At 34.7% G+C, this 14,351-nt stretch overlaps 1 protein-coding gene across 3 annotated transcripts; it reads right to left on the bottom strand.

Annotated features, from left to right (window-relative positions):
* Positions 1–652: 652 nt before the first annotated feature.
* Positions 653–13,393, bottom strand: LOC140956511 (serine protease SPPA, chloroplastic). 3 transcript variants are annotated; one of them, XM_073413277.1, is made up of 13 exons: positions 12,845–13,391; positions 11,992–12,175; positions 10,001–10,138; positions 9,488–9,658; positions 9,311–9,414; positions 8,413–8,480; positions 7,779–7,945; positions 7,102–7,171; positions 5,245–5,399; positions 4,471–4,576; positions 2,632–2,719; positions 2,398–2,541; positions 654–1,128 (listed from the first exon to the last, which is right to left on the bottom strand). In XM_073413277.1, exons 1-13 carry the CDS (start codon positions 13,280–13,282, stop codon positions 892–894), a joined length of 2,070 nt encoding a protein of 689 aa, XP_073269378.1. In that variant the 5' UTR covers positions 13,283–13,391; the 3' UTR covers positions 654–891. The 3 variants fall into 3 exon arrangements, with proteins under 3 accessions (XP_073269380.1, XP_073269378.1, XP_073269379.1); XM_073413278.1 differs by having other exon boundaries at positions 11,992–12,179; positions 12,845–12,986; XM_073413279.1 differs by lacking the exon at positions 11,992–12,175 and having other exon boundaries at positions 653–1,128; positions 12,845–13,393.
* Positions 13,394–14,351: the final 958 nt, after the last annotated feature.

The following is a 14,351-nucleotide window of genomic DNA, read 5'->3' as shown; positions in this document are numbered from 1 at the left end:
ATTATGTGGTTTTACAATGTCTTTTGGAGCCAAATAAAGTTGTGCGATATATTTTTCATTCTCTCTATCAAAAGTGTTTTTAACATATTATGTGGTTTTCAATATATTTAAGTTGTCCTGGTTGTTCCCAATGATTTAACCAGTGTTCTTTCGCAACTTCTTGGGTCATAAATAAGACTTCAATTGGTACAAAAATTAAGACAGGAGACACTTGAGTTTAGTAGCTTATTAGTCAAGTTTTGGTGAAGCACCTCTCTTTGTTTACGTTAGATTCAATCAAGTTTTTAGTCATATATCACTCTAGTTACTTGGAAACTACTCAACCCCTTTTTAGGTTTTCTTTATAGTTAATAAATAGCCATCCGGAATTGTTGGTAACATTTACAAGACCGAAATCTCTTTGGCAGAAGCACAACAAGAAACCACGTACTACGAGTGAAATCAAAAGAGCTGTGTGATAGGAAATATTTTCAATAATCTTCATTCCACCTTTCGAGAATGACTCTAACATTAGATGATTAGCCGAATCAGATCTTCCATAGATGGGAAAGACCTCTTCATGCATGTTTGGGAACTCTAGATATTATTATGCATGACAGATGAGAGACTTAAGCCTTGCTCAAAAAATACATCATAATTGAACATGCTGATAAATATACTGCAAAATTCATACAATGATTATGGGGTAGATCATACAAATAATACATTGTCCTGATACAACTCCATCGTATATGAAACACTCCGTCAGAACCAGTAATTTAATACCTGAAATAGTATTGATTCAGGTTTCACAAGCCTTGGTGCCTGCTGGTTTCTTGACTGCTATATATATATTGATATGTATACTCCAGTGTATGATTGGTAGATATGTGTGAAGAAAATCTTCATAAATTAATAGAGTGATCTCAAGTAATCTTTAATGAGAGTGAAGACAAAGCTGATAGAAGAAGCCGGTCCACCGAATTTTTCAAACATGATACCATCCATGCGGGCTTGAATTCCATCAGAAGATGCCATGACCTGTAGCAACTCTTTGATTCCTTTGTCTTCTTCAACGAGGGAGTTACCCAATCCACTAATGATATTGAGCGGGGATAGAGAGGGTGTTGACAACTCAACAAGGGTGACCTATGTTTTAAACCAGTTTAGCAAATAAGACCTAAAAAGAATTTCAAGAAGTGAGAAAAAATGGAAATCAAGGTTGAACTCTTTAAACGTGATTTCCAGCAGTAAAATTGCATTTAGTACAGCTTAAACCAGCATAAACTCATCAACACATGTTTTGTGCACATCAACATTATACTACGGAAAATTCCCAAACACTAGGAAGTTAACCAACTAAATTATCACATAACCTAAGCCAACAAAGGATGGGAAAACAATAATCGACGTGAGGATGTGCATTACAGCAGAAGCCTATGAAATGTTTTTAACCCACCCTTAATGAAGAAAATACTGAAGTTGGTAATAGAAATTTCATGATTTCTAGAAATGTATTTTAAGAAATTAATTGCAATTTTTAAAAAAATAAAAAGGAATAAGAGAGCCAAACATTGCACAGCTGTAAAGTGTTCCGCACATTGTTATATAGCAAATGGTTTAGGCATGAAGTTTGTAGCTGATACTCTTCAGTTATCATTTGCATACTCTTATCTAATTAAAAAGATAGTGAGAATTTGAGAAAAGAGAGAAAAATCCGGATAATTGAGATTGTGTTTTGTGTTGTGACAAGCAGACAAAAGAGAACAAAAATAGGATTGAGTTCAGAATTTCTTGTTTGACGTGTAAACTTATGATATGCTGGAAAGAGAAAGGAAATCAGCGTTGAAAAAGTTTTTTTGAGAAATTAATATTTTACGGAAAGAGAAATTTGACTTGAAAAAGCACTCACTTCACTTCACAAATTTGACAGGGAAAAAAATAAAATAAGTTTTCTCAAAGTTACCAAAAAAGGTTGAACAGCAAGCAACAAAAATTGCCAGAGTATTAGTCAATGCATAAATAAAAGAGATGAAGGAAAAATATTCACCAATATGTATACAAAATTCCCAAAAGAGTATTGGAAGTATGAAAGGAGAGCTATTGGCGTGAGTCACCAACTACACTCACTTCACTGATGTAACAATTTCTATGTACTGTATTAGCGTCCGTGAATTTATCCATGTTATTTAATTCATTGGCTATTCATATTTCGATGGCTAATTAATATTATATTGGATTTTTTCCCAAAAAAATTTGTAAACAGATCTTAGTTTTATTTCATGATCTCTCAGTAACTTTTACCAACCCAAGTGATGCTAGCTGCTAAACTTGACATATGTTTATACTTTAACGTAAATGGTGGGATACAGAGAAAACGTATCACATGCCAAGACCGAGAAATTTCCTCGAAGAAACCTGTTGATCCAATGGTAAATTAGCCTTTTGTTTTGCTATTGCAACAGCTCGAGAAACTCCACCAATAGCGTCAACTAGGCCCCGTGTAGCTGCATCATTACCAGTCCAAACTCTACCTTGAGCTACCTCTTCCATCTTCTCTGCCTATAATATCATTGGTTGAAGTTTGGTGAATATGGGAGAAAAATCACTGGCTTCTAACAGTTAGAGTCATACAGGGTACTGAAATTATACAGTCATGCATCTTGATGAGGCGGCCTTGTCACGAAACGATTTATATGCGTTCTCTGCGGACTTGGCAAAGAGTTCTGCTTCATCGGCCCTGCGAATCACGAACAAGACCACATTTTATCAATCAAGAGATTTTCCGGGAAAAGGAAATGTCATGCCAACTAAAGTAAACATATGATGCGATACCATGATGTCCAACGCTATCATACCAACCATGCTATTAGATTCAAAATAGAGAATGACTATCATGGAAGACAATGCTGAGACAAAAACAGACGAGAAATGTTGAACAAAACTTAAAGAGGTCTGTGATTTCTCCTCAACCAAGTTCACCAAGGACTTGATTGCCGGATTGGAACTGGTCAATTATTTTAAATTAAAGTTAAAGAAACATGAGGATTTCAAAGCTGAGACTGACACTTTGAAGGATGAACGTATCTAACTTGAGGAAAGCTGGATAACCAGCCAAGCAAAGCGAAAAGAATGTGCAAATCACTTAGTGCTGAAATTCTGAAGCTGAAGAAAAGGTCATGAGTTCCGGAAAAGGTAAAAAGTTACAAGTTCTTGAAAGCAAAAGCTGTCCAAGCTTATTCAGCCATGGAGAAATATATCAACCTCCGGTAATAAGATAACTAAAGCATATATATCTGCCCATGAAAAAACATGTTTCGGATTAAACAACTAAGAATTGAAAGCACCTTTAAATTAGTTGGAGGATCAATGTGGAGACCTATAAAGAAGTGAATAAAACCTAAATCAATGGATTTGGTTACATTTGTAAAGGCCAAAATATTGATGTGGTTTCACCATCATTGATACACCTGTGCAGTATGAAAATAAACCCCATCACGCCAAAGCTATAAGTGAGCAGATACTTTCCAAGTACATGAGAAACTGCCAAAAACGATTTAGACACCTTACCATCAACCTTGGATAGAGTAAGAATGTAAGATCCATACAATTTGCAAACCACTTGAAACTGTATGCGTACTCTAAGTAAACACAACACCAACATGAATATGATTATTTTTCAGGAACCATATTGGGAAATGCCTAAACCAATTAGAATTAAAGAAGTCTGGATTCCCAAACAAAGCCCTAACCTCCAACCTATGATTTAACGGGTAACAATTCGTTAAACTATTCTAGTCATAATAGGTATAGAGGAGCGAAGTTGTAGAAGATTCCTTATATATCCGGATAGTAAATGCTCAAGACGCATGATCAGCAACAAAAATCTTTTCACCAATCTTACAAATAGCGCAGGCACCATAAATGTCTTTGTTGACAATGCTACTAGCACTAATACAATGGATGAATGTAACATATCTGCTAGAAATATAGTAATTAACAATGATTTACTAGTTGAAACCTTGAAATGCAACTTTCTAGACATCAATCAATCATGCCACAACGGCTACATTGCAAAATTTTGTAAGGAATCTTGCATTGTAAAATATGCACATTAAAGATTTTGGAAAGGAATTATTTATGTACTGGTTGAACTTTTTATATCCCATATTCGACGAGTTTTATTTTCAAAAACTCAAATAGAGTTTCTTATGATACAAACAGCTAAATCATTAAAACTTCATGACTATTAACAGATCAGATTAAAATGACTGCGATGAACCTTGATGAACTAAATAGTGGATGTTTTTCAATAACTTACATCAGAAATAATTTTAATTATGGTGTTGAAATTTTTTCTATTAGCACAAGATGAGACCTACAGATACAATTCATTCTAGAGGAAAATCAAAAGGGAATTCATAAGGTGCATGTCTCCTTGATTAAAGTGAAATAACAAGTAAATATTTGATAGCGCCATATTCTACATACCTGAAAGGTCGTTGTTCAGCTGCAGTAAGCTCTGCATACCTTCCCCTTGATATGATCTCTTTATTAAAGCCGATTCTTTCATAAAGTTTCTCCAAATTAAACTTTCCTAGGAACAAAGTATAAACGTCTTAAGGATCCATTTGGCTTAAATAGTTGATGAATTTTGACCCATTATATTCCCAAAAAACCATTTATCAGCTCATTCAGGGATGAACACGTATATGATTTGACATAGATAAAGCAAGTGATTATGCAGTTAACTGAATTTTGACACTAAAGAAGACAAGAAAAAAAAAAAGCAAAACTAATTGGTTCCAAAAAGGCAAATAGTGATTCAGGCAAGAGAGAAATTGAAATGGAAAGTTATTCTGATGGAAGTCAAAACAACTGCAAACGATTACAAACATAAATTTATGACTGGTGACCAACAGACTAACAAATTTGATATATATGGATAATAATTTTTTACTCAATGATCCAATTAGAAAAAAAAAAAAAGGACACTTCAACTTTGGAACAGAGGAAGGGACAATGAATGGAACATGTTTCAATTTATTTCATATGGTGACAAATTTCTCATATTGATCCTATGTTTGAAGCATGTAAGTTTTGTGTATTACTCAATTGTTCTAATTTCTAATAAATTTAAACGCGGTATCACAGCACAACTAAAACATGAGTTCACCGACTAGTTGTAGTCAAACTTTAACGCTCCAGTACAGTAAGATATTTTTCATCCAAGAGATAGAAACATATCATTTAACAAGAACTCACCTGTTACAACTCCAATTGATCCGGTCAGTGTAAGATTTTCTGCAACTATAGCACCTGCACCCATTGCCATATAGTATCCTCCACTAGCAGCAACATCAGCCATTGAAGCAACTACAGGTTTTGAGGCAGCCAAAAGTTTGATTTCCCTCCACATCCTAAGCAACATTACACAACAACATTGATAATGAGCAAGTGCCTTTCTCTTTATGGATCCTGATCTTTTGACCCCAAAGTATTAGATATCTTTCATCAGTGTACCAATCAATATCAATTTGTGGTAAGATAGGTTAGGGTCACAGATTGATTGAAAGAGCAGTGGCATTCTCCTTATAGATTCAACAGATCTGAATCACACGCTTTACCATAACCAAATAAACTAAGACATAACTTGGTCGATATCTGAAAGGATTTTGTGATGTAAGTGATCATACATGTGCTGACGCTGGCATCAAGGAATCGAAAGCATGCCGCAAAGTTTCTCGACTAATATCTGAGAGATCCAATTTTTTGAATTATACATTTCCGATGATTGCTCTGCTCTGTCTTTAATATTCTTTAACAGGGAAGTGCCCCCTATAGATACGCATAAAAAAAACTCTTACTGTTTAAAAAAAAAAAGAACTCTTACTTGAAAAACAGGATTTCTGGTTCATCTGGTAGCTAGATGGCATTATTTAACAATTAAACTTTTCCTCAAATTTTTTTCTCCACGTCAGCTCAAGAGTGATTTTGAGAAAACACAAGTTTTCATGTAGCTTTTCTAATACAAATCTAAACCAGTAGATCACCATACAGGCGAAATCCAATCCTTCTAATAATCATCACAAGTCAAAATTTTCAAATACTTGTGGCGTAACTTATACTTCAGGATCTTTTCTAAGCAAAAATAAATCACCAAAAGTGTTGCATCTCAAGGGTAAAACCTAAGCATTATAAACCGATTAATTTATTAATCTTTATATATTTTTCCTTGGTTGAGGAATTATGTAAAACTTCCTCTTAACCATAATCGGGGCACTGACAGAAGCAGTACAAGGAACCGAAATATAAGAATTCTCATAGGTATGGAGGTTAAACCAGGATATCATAAAAGGCAGGTAACATTAACCTCGTTAAATTGGAAAAAAATTAAGACAGAAAAAAATTGCAATGATCAAGTCAAAAAGCCTATGCTGTGTTCTTATAATCGTATCAAAATTGCAACGATGCTCAATCCTCAGGATTTATTTCTGTTACGCAACGGAAATAAAATTTGAGGGTTGATGGCAGCTTGATCCACAGCAGAGACTGTATATTTGTCAGGATTAGTTCCTTGTTCTTTCATATGAAGTGCATGTCACAAATCTCCTCTTATTCAAAAATCTTGGGAGCTCATGCGGTTTATTTACTGAACGTCTCATTTATGGTCTTTCCTCTGTTTAAATAACTCAGCTACTTTGTTAGTAGGATTCCAAATTCTCCGATTAATCTGTGTGATAATTGTGAGTCTAGCAAGCCAATTGAATATTATTCCCAAGACAACTGAAGTGTTTCACCTTCAATATTTCTTTCAGACGCATGGAATTCTTCTTCTGGGATTACTTTCGTATGGTCCTTTTGCATGGTCATCAATGTGTATTAACACATTGTGAGTTGGTTGACATAACATCCCAGTGGTTGAACACTGTGTTTTTCTAAAATTTTCGCAATTGGACACTGAATCTTCAAATGATCTGAACTGAGTCAACCCTAATATAATGGCCCAACTATTTAAACTTATTATGCTTCTGATTGACAATTAATAGTAACACATCGATTAAAACAAATAAATACTACCACAGGAAAGGAGAAAGAAAAGAAAAATGTATAGTGCCTTACAAGTCAGAAGCAAGAGCATCCCCTCCAGGACTATCAATCCGTAGGACAAGAGCCTTAAATCTCTTCGACTCTGCCACACTCCCACATCAAAAATCAGACGAATAGAGAAGTATATGATGGAATTTTAAATTTGTTTCTCCACGGTGATAGAAATAAATATGTCGATATTTATGTGATCTATGAAAAAATCAGCAATACCCATTAACATGTAACATAGCCCAATAGCGACATGATATTTTATAATTGAAGGGTATTTATTGGATCTCCGTGATGTTTTTAAACGTCGAAGGATTATTATCGGTAAAAACACAATGCTTTATCTGAATGCTAGAGGCTAGTACGATATAGATGCAATCCAGACACAGCAGATGATCAATCTAAATATTACACTGGACAGGCTGGCAGACCCAACTAACCTTTTTCCTTAGTTTCCAGCTGACATCCTAGTGATTGGGGACAATATATACACTTAACCAAAAAACGAAACTTATTCTATATCTTGCTACTTTAGTTCAAATATAAAATAATTATTTTTAATTTGATATATGTTCCATCCAGAAACTCCAATGTGATCTACATTATGTGTAGTTTGATCGAATATTTTTATGAAATTAAAAGCCTTTTAGTAGATAAGAAGAATAAATATGTTTTAGCGCACACACAAGCAATACACATACCTCTTACACTGCGAATCTTCTCAATGAACTTCTCAGCAACAATCCCTGAGCTGGATGAGCTCAATGGACCTTGTGCACGACTAATGCTTCCCGAGGCTCTGATTATAGCTATTTGATCTCTATAGCCTGTCAATCCGAGAGTCCATCTCCTAACACGGCGGTAAGTCCTGGACATGCACAAGCTTAGATTGTCATCTTTAAAAGTTAAAACATAAAAGGAGTTACATTGTACAAAAAAATTATTATTAAAATATTTCGGTGCATTCTTTTAAGGAAAAAAAGGTCATAGTCACAGATGAAAATAATGACTAATCAAAATGTTCGAAAATTTCAACCAGCATTACTGACAGTTTCCAAAACTCACACAGCTAAATTATATTGTATATTATCATCTAGGTATATTTCAGCGATTTAAATCGACATCAAAATTATATTTAGTCTAAAAAGGTTTTAAGAATAACATAGGTGACAAGTAAATGCACATACTTTAATCATTTAACTGATGCAAAGTGCCAAAAGGCATTCAGACTGTCAGTCATGAAAGATTACAAATCACTCACATGCAAATAATAGTTTTGTGCAAAGATTGGATTACAAGGGAACAAATGGGAAAGAAGTGATTCTCAACAAATACCTGTAGTCAACTGTAGGAAGAGGTTTGCTAGAAGGAATCCCCAAACGCTCTTTCAACATTGATATAACCTGAAATGTGGAAATTTACTTAAAGTATTTGAATCATCGATATAATAAAACACAAACTCGAATTCAAGAACATATGATTCATTAACCTCAAAGATTCCTGGATTGCCCATAATTTAAGTCCAAAAACTTCCCGAGTGACTCTTGTGATAAATTTAATGATTTCTTTAATGTTATGTGAAGTGGAACGTAAGTGAAAATGGTAAGTTGACTTGTACGGTGGTAGGAGATGATGCTAGACATCTTATACAAAATACTCCAAGGGTTTAGTTATGTTATTTCGGTGAACATCAAAGATACTGAAATCAGGAATCTCAATCTTAGATGGAGCTATAGGGGAGAAACTTGCCCCAATACCAAGGCGATAAGCAGAAACTATGGGTCATCGTGCGCTAATAGTAGGACCAAATAAACAAATGACAAAAACAAAAAATAGCCTAAGGCTCTTACGGGGCAACAGTTCCCCCTACTAATATCACAATCCAATAGTCTTTTGCATATATCTATTAACTACGTATCCATTTTATTTAAATTTAAGATTATTATTTCAGGAGATAAAATAGTTCAACGAAAGGTTGAGTGAGTGGTTCATCCAACTCAGGATTAGTTAATGTAACTAAATGTCTAAATTTCTTCGAAGATGTTGTCCAATGAATAGCATAAGCCTAAAAGATTCCTCTTGTCTTCCCATAAACTAAGTAAATTCAGGTATGTAGAACCGCTGCTTGGCCAGGTGATATTTGAGTTCAATGTCCATGTATTGAGAAATTGAAAAAAGGCGGCTTATTGGCAAGGTATCCACTATCCAATAAGAAGCATACAACTCACTTTACCTCATCGTCATACTTTGTACCCGTTATCCATCCCTCTTCCTTTAGTCTCTCAACTACATACACTCCTTCATTTATAAAATTTTCAACATCTTCTTTTTTCTTACCTGCATGGTGAAACAATATATTAAATTATTCTATAAAAACTTGAAACAACCAACACATAAAATGCAACGTCACCTTTTGCAATAGAAATTGTATCTACCCAATTTGCATAAATATTGTCAAGTAGAGTTGTCAACATCTCACGATTTTCATTCGATATGCTTTTTCGAGTGAGTTGATCCCCAGCACTCTTATATTTACCAATACGTTGAACCTGCGGCTCAATCCCAACTTTTTCCAGGACACCTACAAAAATATAAGGAAAAGTATACCTACTTCCTTTGAAATAATTTCAAATAGCACAAACATATCCGACAAANATATATTGGAATTTTCACAAATTATTCTCCTGTTGTGAATATCGTAAAGAGTTTGGGATTCTGATTGCTCGTCATCATTTTATTGTTGCTAAAATTGGGTTCCAATTCAAACTTTATCTAAAACTGCAAATCCACTTGAAATGAAAAATCTGTGCTATCTACACCAGTTTTACAATCTGGGCTAACAAATTAATGGATGCACAAGCTCTCAGGTCCTATTCCCAAAAAAAAATAAAAATATTTGGCATAGCCACCAAAAATGACTCACCTCCAAGGAATGATGCCTGGACAGTCAACCCATACAACTGAAAATATGCACTTGGGGGTGCATAGAGCTCATCACAAGCACAGCCAATATAATACTCCTTCTCTCCACATACTGGCACATATCCAATAATGAACTTGCCTACATATTCCCAACAAATTTATTCAGTAAATATTTTTAAAATATGAAGATTTAAAAGAACTTCAACTTTGAAATTTATTTAATAATCACAAGAGCCTCAGTTAACTGACTCAATTCAATAAACTATGCCAGATTAGCTACTTTATCCAGTTATGAAAGAATGTATAGCTTCATACGCAATTTCTATTAGTGTTGGATGAGAAATACTTCAGCAGGACATCATGTTAATTTATCAGTTGAATAACTCTATGAGGTCGCATTGCCTCAATAAAACAAAGGAACTTTTGTTGACTTTGGATGATAAACTAATCATTATATAAGTCAACACAACTCTGTCAGGCATAGGCACTTGGTAATAAATGAAATTTACACAATTAAATAAGAGTTCATCAAAAAATTAATCCAATGTTTGCTTTTGTTGAACTGTAAGTAGCAACTGTGCATTAATTTTTACTGATAAATTGACAACCAAGCTTAGATGTCGCAAACAGGCCATAATATTTATCAATCGACATTCAACAGATTAAATCTACAGCTATAAAAAATCGTGGCGAAGTGCGAAAGAATATAGTTCGGAATATTAACTGTTGAGATAATCTATTATGGAGAATATTGAATATCATCCTCAAAGCGTGAATGAAGCTGTTAAAGTACTCGGTAAGCAATTTCCATGTTACCAGTGTCTTAAAATTAAGAAACCTACTGTGTAATATCTACATATACTCATATTTGTAGAAGAAAAGTGTTCTCTTAGGCTGCACTTGGAGTGGTTGTTGATACGATTGACTGATAATCAAAAAATAAATAACAAGATTCTGGCGGAAAAAAATGTTAAGTGCTAACTGGTAACACGTTTGGTATATATGACTAAAGGTAGGATAACACGATATATTGAAATTATAATTTTGCCCATCTCTCATTTCTTACCTCATCTTTGCATCACCTTCCCGTCTGTAAAACCACCTTCTACTTCCCCTCCTATCTTCCCCCCACCCCCCAACTGCGGCACTTGTCCTTTGCCTGCCTACTTTTGCTTATCTGCTGATCTTTTCTCCCTTACCCAACCTCTCTGACATCAATCCATCTTATTGGTTTCACTATAACACCAGGCCAACCCATTTCTCCTCATCTCTATACCCACCTTATTCCTCTCCTGCCCATCCTTTCTTACACACATGAAAGTTGTTTCAATTCAACAATTTTCCAAGAGTAGAGGGGTGGAGGACACCAAGGTTCAAATGGAGATCGATTGCTGGATCAATGCAGTCAACACTAGAGGAAAGTGAGATATTGGAAGAGTACATTGGATAACAACTGGCAGCATATCAGAAAGCAATAACTTCTCCATCACGAGGCACAAAGGGAATAGACAAAATTGACTAGACAAAATTAAAGAGGTCAACTGGGAATGTTTAGCAAATGCAACCAATTACAGAAGATTTGCGGAGAAGAAACTATATATACATTCCTGATTGGCCACAACAGAAATCTTGATCAAGGTCGAGGGAGAATTCTGGAATAGGACCACTGGCTTCTATAAGAAAAGCATTATTTCAAGTGTTTTAACCCGAGGGAAAGGAAATGAATATGGATTTTTTCATGGAGACTAAAACCTGAACTGCAGAGATATGAGCATAAAGCAACAAACGGTACCATATTAGACTAGATTTACATTTATGTGTCAAATCTTCAGGGATACAGCTAGTTTTTAGAGTTTTCAGCATCCTATCCTTAGGTTGGCCAAACTCAAAACTCTATCAAGGTCAGATATGAAAATCTACTTTGTTTACTCTATCAGAGCCATGAAGCATAAACAGATCAAGTGCGAGCCCTAAAAGAAATTATAGGAATACCTGATTTCTTAAAGTCCAATAGGTGTCTGTGCATTTCTTCAACTTTTCCCCACCCACAATTCAATGGTTCAATATGGAGATAAATACCCGAAATACGAGGATCGTAAGCTGCTTTGATGAAATTCTCACATAGTTGAGGTAAAGATAATCCAGAGGAGAAACGACTCATCAGCTGATCAGATACCTGTCTTAAAAACAGGGAAGACACTTTCAATTTTATAACCTAACAGTGTGCCAACAACATGGACACCATTTAGAAGGATTCAGTAAAGTAAACCAAATGCAAAGCATTTCACCTCCCTCCAAGCTAAATCTAATGGCATGCTGTCCTTCGCAGTGTTGATTCAGTACACAACCCGTTGTGATTTCTAAATGTATCTCATACGTCCTCTACCATATCAATCAGTCACTCTTCTGCTATTTATAGTAAATTACACACTATCGTTCTTGTCTCTTTTGAGGATAAATTACTCTTCAGCTTATCAGATATCTAAGATAAATACAGGTATGTGTTTTTCTATATGGTCGCATAATATTTAAGCAAACTCTTAAATCACGTGTGCACTGACACTCACAAATCAATCCAACTGCTCTAGTATGTGAGGAAAAAAAAGTTGGATAGTCAAGGCTTTCAGTTTGATAATTCAATTAACAACATAAACATAGAAAAATTAAAATAAACGGAAAAATGAGAGGGGTGAACTTCACAATTAGTTGAAGACAAGAACAGCCAGAGCAGCAAAATGGATGAACAAATGTGATATATATTTTGGGGCAACAAATTCAACAACTCAAACTAACGTCACCGAATAACAATCAGCAGCTATAGGGAAAACGAAAGTCGAAAATCCACCTCCCCGCGTATTTTCATCGTAAGAACGCTGCCCTTCTTGACACGCTCCCAAGGCCATGCAATTAACATTTTAAACTTCACAGCTAAACTCTCCCACATATCATACCCCTCAAACAAAAACTCCCCACTTGGGTACTTTTCCTCATCACCCCTAGAACTGATGCTTCCATTATCATCAATGCCCTCGTTTCCCGCTTCCGGTTTCGCGGACTCATCGGTCACTCTCTCGTTTCCATCTGCATCAAAAGCCCGGCATGAAAAATGGCGTGTTTGCTGGAGGAAAGAACGAGGCTTTTTCAACTGAGGAGCTACAGAGAAATGTGGAGATAAGTGTAGACATTTAATCGAATAGGTGGTGTGCCGATTGACATAAGGGAAGTGAGGCGCGAGAAGGAGCTTAGCCATTCCCACTCTCGTGAGTAGCAAGAACGAAGGCATGTGATAAATTAATATATCATTGTTATTATGATATGAAATCAAAGGTCAAGGTTACGAGTAAAATGGAAGCGAGTGGAAAAATTTGGAAGGGCCGGACCCTTATTCTTTATTTTATTTTAGTTTTCCAAATCCGTAACCACTATCCGATGAACATTTTTGCTTAACGAAATCATTGTCCATGAGTCCGTCAGCTCATTTTTCGACCGGCACGTGGTCCGAACGTAAAGTTAGTGATGCTTTCGGCTATTAGACTTTTCCCATCTAAGTTGAAACATTCAGATTGTTTCGCCTAACAGCACGATGCTTGTTTTGCACTTCCATCAATTTGATTACAAATATACTCGTTCTACTAATTTGGACATGCTAAAAGTTTTGTTTTTATTGTTTATTATTACTAACGAAGTTATTTTTTCGTCAACTAAAAATAATTATTTAATTAATTAAAAATATATTGTCTAATTTTGTGCTCATTTTTTATTTTTTAAATAAGTTATCTAATAAATAATTAGCAAATTAAATAAAAATAAGAGTTGCAATTGCAATTCGAAAGGGTTAGTTATTATAAGGTGTCTTCTATTTATAATATAGTACAGTATATGTAGTATATAATTTATTTTTCACTTGATGCAAACCGAATAAAAATTGAATCATAATTTCTTAAATTTAAAATTTAAAAATAATTATGACAAAATAAGTTGCTTCAAAAATTTCATGGGAAAGAATACTATCACGCCTCTATCCTAGGAAGCAAACAGATGAATTTAGTCTTGCCACACAACAAAGCGATGCTTATTTAACAATTATAAAATTGTTATAAGTGATGAAGTGCGTTATCTTTTATCCTGATTTGAATAACTGATTTGCTTGAAATAATTGTTTAATTATTAGATCTTTTGTGAGACGGTCTCACGAACCTTTATCTGTGAGATGGATCAATTCTACCGATATTCACAATAAAAAGTAATACTTTTAGCATAAAAAAATAATAATTTTTCATTTATGACTCAAATAAAATATCTGTCTAACAAAATATGACCCGTGAGACAAATAAGAGATCCGTCTAACAAAA

This window comes from Primulina huaijiensis, chromosome 14 (assembly GCF_012295235.1).
Source record: "Primulina huaijiensis isolate GDHJ02 chromosome 14, ASM1229523v2, whole genome shotgun sequence".
NCBI classification, from domain to species: domain Eukaryota; kingdom Viridiplantae; phylum Streptophyta; class Magnoliopsida; order Lamiales; family Gesneriaceae; genus Primulina; species Primulina huaijiensis.
This window is presented reverse-complemented; position numbering and strand designations above follow the sequence as displayed.